This window comes from Ptychodera flava, chromosome 7 (genome assembly GCF_041260155.1).
Source record: "Ptychodera flava strain L36383 chromosome 7, AS_Pfla_20210202, whole genome shotgun sequence".
Taxonomy (NCBI): domain Eukaryota; kingdom Metazoa; phylum Hemichordata; class Enteropneusta; family Ptychoderidae; genus Ptychodera; species Ptychodera flava.
In genome coordinates, this window is record NC_091934.1 from 34,713,340 (window position 1) to 34,722,751 (window position 9,412).

General features: G+C 39.0%; 1 protein-coding gene across 1 annotated transcript; it reads left to right on the plus strand.

Annotated features, from left to right (window-relative positions):
- Positions 1-2,580: 2,580 nt before the first annotated feature.
- Positions 2,581-3,576, plus strand: LOC139136462 (E3 ubiquitin-protein ligase TRIM56-like). Its single transcript, XM_070704188.1, has one exon. It carries the CDS (start codon positions 2,581-2,583, stop codon positions 3,574-3,576), a length of 996 nt encoding a protein of 331 aa, XP_070560289.1.
- The last annotated feature ends 5,836 nt before the right edge of the window (positions 3,577-9,412 follow it).

A 9,412-nucleotide genomic window follows, 5' to 3' on the forward strand; every position in this document is an offset into this window, starting at 1 on the left:
CATATTGTTGCATGGTACACTTATGTTTATCACAAGCATAAGCCAACTCTGCCCCGTCTACACAAATACAAGATTTATATATTGTATATTGTTTTGTGGAAACTATGCATAACCAGTGATTTCAAAGCTCTATTACGATGTAACTTTTATATATATTCCATCAATCGTTTTGATTTCTTTCATACACTCTTTGTCTATTTCAACTGCCAATTTCTTGTTGAAATTTCATTATGTTGATGCAGTCTGCATATGTGAGCTCAATAAATTAGGCCAAAGTAATTAAATTCTAGTTTTGCGTCCCCACCCGCTTAGGTTTTGAAGGTTTTCATGAAAAACACACACAGTGTATTTGAATAAGTAATTTTAGGACATACCGCTTAGCTTTTCTTAACTAAAAATTTTGTTACAATTTTTATTTGCTGCAATCAATTACATTGCGTTAATTATCTTGTGTGTGTTTTTCAGCCGCTCAGACGCGTACCTTTTCCCATTTTGAGTGGACGCAAAACAAAGAATTTAATTACTTTGGCCTTAATATAATTTCTTAACTGTTACACAGGTATTTGTGTCAAATGTTCTCAATATGTTACATTAAGGTCCATACACCAAGAGGTCACTGACATCGGACATTATGTAAATTAAGGTGTGCGAACTTTGCTTTCACATATTGAGAAATGGAGGAGCGAGTTACTTCTGAAACACAACGGCAGCACTGCAATCTTATACCATGCGTTGCCTTAAGGTAGAATGCACCTCGGGGACTGATATTCAGACTCTCAAACTTTTACAATTCGTGTTTAATCCACCACTTGTGGGGGTTCATTTTAAAGTGCTTGGTGTAAGAAAACTTTTCACCTGCTTAGTTTTTCGAAAATCGAAAAATTTATTTTTTCTTTACAGAATTAACACAGGGATGGCAGCCATTTTGAATTTCAAATATCGGTAAATATTGAGTAATTTGTGTCTGTAGTACCAAAATTTGCCCCCCTTGCCGATTATTATTCTTGATTTTGAAAGAGAGTGATTGAACTATTCCTTAAGGAAAGTTTGAGCAAAAGTATAAATCTTTCACTTTTCGAGGCACATTCTACCGTTACAAAACTTATACGTTGTATTTCACTGTATATTAGAGAGTAAGAGAATGTTTTCTGTGACAAAAATAAAAAAAAACACAATCAAAGGTAATGCTAACTCTGATTCCTTAAATTCTGTACACTTGCTCTTATTATTAACATCCTTAAATTCTTCTGTTGCTTGTATGTCACAAAGAATATTTTTCTAGATGGACAGTAGCCTCCACACCTTAGGATTTCGTCAGCAAAATATCCTTCGAAGCATATGATATGTTTGTGAAACGTGTAGTACCATTGTGTTGTGGATATTTGACCGGATTTGATGCCTGCGTGTGTGACTTGTACTGCCTGTGTATATAAAACGTTCGTTTGTATATGATTTGGCTGAAGAGAAACTACTCATTCCTAACAGGAATTCTTGCATCAGATACGCACACATGTAGTTGATGAAAATAACGAGGGAATCTGCCGGTATTTTGTCTCGGCTATGCTGTATAGGTAAAAACTAACATCACAATGCCGTGCATTTGTTTGTGATGTAGAGATTTCTCGAAGGTCAAATGACGGTTTGAGATGACCCAAAATCATGGTGCTACTTTTTCACTACACAAATTTGTGAAACAGGCGAAACAAAATCTACAGGCCATACTTGGTTTTGATAAATTACTGGTATTTTATCGTTGACAATTCGAAAGTGGTCGACTCAAGATTTTGAAGCAAATAAAATTCAAAACCCAAGAAGCCGTAGAACAAAATCAAATAAATTATAGTAGTTTTCAAAAATCTGTTGTTGTTCACAGTAACCTTATGTGAGGTGTTTTAGAAGATGGTGGTCTGCACCAAAAGCGACAAGATAACGGCGTATGCAGCATACTCAATTTCATAACTTTCATAATTTGAACCAAATGCAAATATCCCTATTACACCTGCAAACCTGATGGCAAATTCATCATAATGAAGTGAATGAAATCACCCCCACCGGGCTTTATAACTCTGTTTTACCAAAGATGCTACTGCCAGCTATCACAGCAGTCTGCAGACAACGATTTTTGCCAAAATGTTTCAAATCTCGGCTCAAGCCAAACAAGCATCAACAAAGATCAATGAATGTGTAATAAATCAGACGGATTTGTTTACACCCCGGGGTAAAGAACCCGGAAGTGATTTCACATCTCATGATTTATAGTCGATATAAAAACTTTTCATAAGGACGAATGTACGCGTAACACGAGATCAAGTATGGACCACTCGATGCCGGTAGGGGTGGTCAGGATGCTGAGTGCATCTTGCCCTGTTTAATATTTGACAAACTATTTCTTCGGACTTCGCTCGGCATGCATACTATTTTTCGCAGACTTTGATTTCATTAATGTTTAAAAAAGAAGCACTATGTTTTGGCAATTTTGATTTTGAGATTTCCCTCATAATTCACCACCCCTCTCCACTAATGCTTTAATTTCGTAGAAAATTATCGTATTCTCAGTATTTGCCAACTTTAGTACACAAAATGGCTGCCAGAGATTCAAACCTTCTTGCAGAAATCGACAGAAATTTTCTCCTATGTGGAATTTGTTCAGAGCGATACAGGAATGCAAAAATCCTACCGTGTTTACATAGTTTCTGTGAGCCGTGCACGAATAAGCTAGTGAAGACAAGTGACAGCAGTATCACATGCCCAGTATGCCGTCGGTCACACGAGCTCCCAAACGGCGTCTCTTCAATTTCGTCCAATGGTTTCCTCAATGACTTAGTTGATCTCTTCGCCAAACGAGAAAGCGAGGACGGGTCCAGAAACTGTCAAGCATGTGAACAAGAAGGTGCGACGACACGCTGTATTGAATGCGCTTTTGAAATTTGTCAGTTATGTGCGTCCGCCCACACAAAATTTCCTCTGATGAAATCACATCGTCTCATGTCGCTCGACGACTACAATGCCGCACGGTGCAGTGATCTCACCTCCATTCAACCACCAGTCTACTGCTCCGCTCACAGGGAGTACCAGATTGAGTTCTTCTGCGATACATGTAAAGAAGCAATCTGTCTGAAGTGTACTGCGTTAGACCATGGGAAACCAGAACATCGCTACAGATGTGTTCAAGAGGCCGCGGGAAGTTTCATGGAGAATTTATCAGCCATAATCAACAAAATGAAAGAGAAAGAGACTGAAACCGTTCAGAGCAAAGTTGCAGTACAACAAGTGTTAGACTCTTTGGACAGCTGTTTTCGGAAAGAGACGGATGAGGTTAGCCAGCACATCCGTCAGAAGGTCGAAGAACACACACGTGTGATACAAGAAAACGGAAACAAACTTCAGGCAGAACTGAAAGCAGAATACGAAAAACGGAAATTCAACCTCACAGCGCAATTGAAAGAACTGGACATCGCTGAAGATGACCTCAAATGTACCCGTGAATACGTAGAGACAGTTGTTGCAGTATGGGAACGCGCCACAGGTGACGTCAGCAAAGAAGGGAGTCGAGGACCAGACGGAAGAATTGCTTAAGCTAAAGACACGAGTATCGCCGACGGAAGACGACTACATGGAATTTATACGATGTGACGATGTCTGTAAAGACTGGAGGCTCGGTGAAATAAACCTGCTTCGAAGAGAGACTAAAAAAACTGACAACATCGAGACGAAAAAGGATGGCGATGAAGACGACTCCATCACGGTGACCCCAACCGAAGTGGTGACCGAGTCCATCTCGGCTGAATCGGGACCAGAATTTGAAGAGAATGGAAAAGATAACGAAGGACGGAATACGAAACCCACGGAAAATGATAAGACCAAAGGAATGTCGAAATGCACGAATTTCGCAGAGATACATACAAAAAGCAGCAGAGAGTAAGACACCAATAGCGGTGTCACCAAGAGCACCGTTACGAACGAAAGGGTTGGTATGTGAGTTTGGAGGGCGAGGTTCAGGCGCTGGCCAATTTATGGTTTACAGGGAATAAAGGTATGAGCAATGGGGATTTGTTGATCTGTGAACATAATAATGGACGATTGCAGTCTTTCACAGTAGGGGGGCAACATCGTAAGACAATCACGTTTCCAAAACTCGATGATTTTCGCCCCTATGATGTAGCCCTGTCAGAGAACGGTCACCTCAATATCACCGACTTTGGAAATAAGCACGTTATTGTCTGTGATGAGAATGGCAAGCTAATAAGGTGTTTGGGAAATGGCAAAATTAAAAACCCAATTGGTGTTTCCGTCAATCCTATTAATGGGAGGGTCTATGTTGTTGATAATAAGGGACACTGTGTCCTAATCTACAATCAAGACGGCAGCTATATTCGCTCATTCGGTAGCCTTGGTAGTCACGAGGGCCAATTTCGATACCCAAGGTATGTCTTTGTTGATCATGGTGGAAATGTTTATGTATCTGATTGCGTTAATGGAAGAGTACAGGTGTTTGATGATGATGGACCGTTTCCTGTTTGCCTTTGGACATGGTGAGTTGCTCAGTCCAACCGGACTCGCCGTGGACAAACATGGCTACGTGTATGTCACAGATAACTACTATAATAACATTTTAAAATACGACCGAAAAGGGGACTTTGTTTGTCGCATTGATGATACTTCCGACGGCTTGAAAACCCGACTGGCATTTGTGTGACCGATGACTTGAAAGTAGCGGTGTGTGATTATGGGAATTATTGCATCAAAGTTTTTTCACAGTAAAGTCCTGACAAGGCACAACATGACTTGACGTCATATGAAATGACATGATATGGCACGATACAGTATGAACAAACATGAGAACACGATGACACACCCAGACAAAACATGTAGAACTCTAATTTGAATGCTCCTAGGGGATAGTTTTTCTCATACTCAATTTTTTACAACTCTTTTCTCGCTTCTCCAGTCTACCGCTTGCGACAACACATCCATAGCCTATTGAATTAATGAAGTTTCAAACGTCGTGAGAAGGTAAAAATTAGCTTGGTTCAAGTCGGTGAATTTCAATTATAATTAGTTTCTCTTGTGTCTCTGCTATTTCGCACAAACCTTTTCGGAATTTGGTAGCCCAGGCCAGGTTTTCCCTAGCAATTGAATGCGTTACCTTTGAGTCTGCGCAGTAGGCCTACAGTGAGTTAGTTTCTGCCAGATTCACCGACTTGGACTTCTTGCAAAGTACCGGCGGCCAGACGGACTGTGTACACAGTGACGTCAAGCAAATACAAAATGATTGACAGCTCCAGCCATTATTCTGGCCAATAAGGAGAACGCATGAACTTAGTGTCAGTGGCGTCGAATAGACCCTTTTGCTGGGCCTTTGATTTTCGCACGGAACTAACCGCTTGACAATTTCTTCTTTGGTCCCAATGGTTGATCATGTAAATTTGAACTAGTGTCGGAACTGCGTGGGGCTTTTCAGCAGAGTCGATGCCCGATTGCTGCATGATCTGAAACTCACATGAGTGTGCAGAAAGGGGTCAAGACTTGTACCAACGGCAAACTCTATTTCTTCACAGGACAGTGTCTTTTTTCCATCCATGAATAACCGGCGACGATTATCGCATTTTGCAATTGGGCCCCACAAACAACACATATTTTTTCACACGTTTTCGGTGATACAACAGAGGTCGTGCTGACTTTTATGGGAGTGATCGCGCACGACATCTTATGATAACGTCATCTTATGAATAACGTCATTCATGAATAATTTATAGCAACGCAAACCCTGCAGGAAAGGCAAGTGTGTGATTCCGGGTGAAACTCCCTGTATAGCGTTCACTCTACGCCCGTTTCACATGAAAGCAAAATGCAAATCATTGCGTTCACTCTACTCAAACATTCACAAATCACAGACTTGAACCAAGTCTAGGTAAAATCTAACATCTAAAATGTAATCACAGCCTCTATTTTCAATTCAATACATACGTAGGCCTTAGATACTTTATTTCATTTATATCAAAATGTTTGTGTCTCTCGATCTTTATTGTTTTCAACATGTTTAGGTGAGGTGAAAGAAAAATGCGGGTAGATTGGAAGACTTTGCAGCCTCAAATTTAATTTGGGCCTTTTGTTTATAAACATAGATGATGATGAAATCTCATGATTTATGACAATATGTGTTATCGACGTTCCACCTGTGATGCGTCCATTAATTGAATGTCTTCAATTAAACCATAAACTCATGACAACCACAAAGAATAATCCAGTAGATTGTCTCATAGGTACGTATACACAGGCAGAATGTTCATTGGTATAGGAATCCGAAAAGAGATTAGCTTGTAGCAATTCACTGTGAGACCCTCCTAAGGTTTTGAACAGTTTGACCTATTCTCATCACAGAGTTGTGCGCATACCATAATTAATACCCTAATATTACGCCTTAATTGGTTTTTCGTGCTTGTTCCAAATCTTTTGATGATACACTTCATGGAAATGTGCTTCCAACACCCTGTGTTTTACAGAGTGTTGTGCAGAAAGTATTTCAAAAGTACCAAACTTTAACATTCTCATTCTCCAAGTGGACTACGCTCACAAATAAATAGCGCGATACGTAATGAAAAGATTAAATTCGGTTTTCCATGAGATTGTAACAAGGAATGTAATAATTTTCACTGAGACCGAATATTGCTATTAGTAGACTGTATTTAGTTTTTTTTGTAAACCACCCGCTGTCATAAATATTCATTCACAGAGGAGGAGATACGAAGCTGCAAGATGGTGCTGAATTCTCTCCCGTTTTGAAAATCTTGAAATTGATACATAATTTGATATCTTGTTCAGTCTACCTCTGTATTCAGAAGAGCTGAGTTTTCACAGTTTTTGAGACGTGACGGTTACTTAACTACGATGTAGCATGCCACATTTAATAGTTTTTGTACTGAACTTTTTGCGTACATCATTCACACAGCCGAGTAGGTTTGCTGCTGCGTGGCTCTCACATATTGGTGTTACCTATGTAAAGATTTTTGTTATTTTGTGAATTATAAGCTTAAATTCAGAACGACAGCATCATAATTTCACATGACTGTCATTGACGGACCGAACACAGACGAAATGCGCTCTGTGTTCTGTTTCTAATCTAAGCAAGGTGCTCATACTGCTTTTTTTAAATTTCGCTGTATTGTAACTTATGTTATCTTCAGGGCCTGCAGATTTTAGTATTGTTCAAATTTTACGAGATAGAGCTGAATTTAGTTGACTTACCCTATCACGTCAGTTGATCCTACCATTTAACTGAAAGCAAACAGCTTACTGTTATAATAGATATCGGTTTTGTCCAATGTTCTATCCTAGGGTTTACAATGCGGTTTGATGCCACTAGATATATAACAAGCACATATTGTTTGCATGGTACACTTATGTTTATCACAAGCATAAGCCAACTCTGCCCCGTCTACACAAATACACGATTTTATATTGTATGTGTTTTGCGGAAACTATGCATAACCAGTAATTTCAAAGCTCTCAGTAACTTTTATATATATTCCACCAATCGTTTTGGTTTCTTTCATACACTCCTTGTCTATTTCGATTGCCAATTTCTTGTTGAAATTTCATTATGTTAATGCAGTCTGCATATGTAGCTCAATAAATTGGTAGAATTTGTCAACTGTTACACTGGTATTTTGTGTCAAATGTTCTCAATATGTTACATCAAGGTCCATACATCAAGAGTCACTGACATCGGACATTATGTAAATTAAGGTGTGCGAACTTTGCTTTCACATATTGAGAAATGGAGGAGCGAGTTACTTCTGAAACACAACGGCAGCACTGCAATCTTATACCATGCGTTGCCTTAAGGTAGAATGCACCTCGGGACAGATATTCAGACTCTCAAACTTTTACAATTCTTTACTGATATACCACTTGTAGGGGTTCATTTTAAAGTGCTTGGTGTAAGAAAACTTTTCACCTGCTTAGTTTTTCGAAAATCGAAAAATTTATTTTTCTCCACAATGAACCCAGTTAAGGCAGCGGTTTTGAATTTCAAATATCGGTAAATCTTAAGTAATTTGTCTCTGTAGTACCAAAATTTGACACTCCCACCCGATTTTTACTCTTGATTTTGAAAGGGAGTGATTGAAATATCCTTGAGGAAAGTTTGAGCAAAAGTTTAAATCTTTCACTTTCGAGGCACATTCTACCGTTACAAAACTTATACGTTGTATTTCACTGTAGATTAGAGAGTAAGGGAATGTTTTCTGTAACAGAATATAAAAAACACTATCAAAGGTAATGCTTTAATTCTGACATGTTGTACCTTTTGCTCTTTCAATTAACTGTGTAAACATCCTTCGAAAATTTTTCTGTTGGTTGAATGTCAGAAAAGAACATGTTTTTCTCGATGGACAGTAGCGTCCAAAGCCTTAGGATTTCGTCAGCAAACTATCCTTGGGAGCATATGATATGTTTGAGAAACGTGTAGTAATATTGTGTTGTGGATATTTCACCGGGTTTGATGCCTGCGTGGGTGACTTGTACCGGCCATTGGATATAAACGTTCGTTTGAATATGATTTGGCTGAATAGAAACTACACATTCCTAACAGGAATCCTTACAACAGATACACACATGTAGTTGACGAAAATAAAGAGGAAATCTGCCGGTAGATTTTGTCCGGGCTATGCTGTATAGGTAAAAAAATAACATCACAATGCCGTGCATTTTGTAATGTAGGGATTTCTCGAAGGTCAAGTGATGGTTTGAGATGACCCAATCATAGTGTTACATTTTCACTACACAAATTTTGTGAAACAGACGAAACAAAATCTACAGGCCATACTTGGCTTGTGATAAATTACTGGTATTTTATCGTTGATAATTCGAACGCGGTCGATTCAAGATTTTGAAGCAAATGAAATGAAGAACACAAGAAGCCGTAGAACAAAATCAAATAAATTATCCGTACACTATGTTGTTCACAGTAACCTGATATGAGGTGTTTTAAAAGATGGTGGGCTCACCAAAAGCACAAGATAACGGCGTAAGCAGCATTCTCAATTTCATAATTTTCATAATTTGAACCAAATGCAAATATCCCTATTATAACTGCAAACCGGATGGCAAATTCATCATAATGAAGTGAATGAAATTTTCCCCACCCCCGGAGCGCGGCGAGCGAACCAGATTTCCACGCAATAGGAGAAGCAGAGTCTATGAAGAATTCTTTTCGAACCAATGACGGAGAAAGTTACACAAACCAACAATACAAATAGCTGTAATGGCCCGTAGAAAACGAAAGAAAAGAACACGGTGTTTTTGAAAATGCGAAAGGTTTAGGGATAAGATATTAATATAGGTACGTCAGATTACTAGAGCTATGCATACTCTGGCTTTCAGTAAAAAAATCTATGAGGAGGAGGGGGAG

Excerpts from the sequence above, each read along its gene's own strand:
- LOC139136462 (XM_070704188.1), top strand. The coding sequence starts at position 2,581 with ATGGCTGCCAGAGATTCAAACCTTCTTGCAGAAATCGACAGAAATTTT.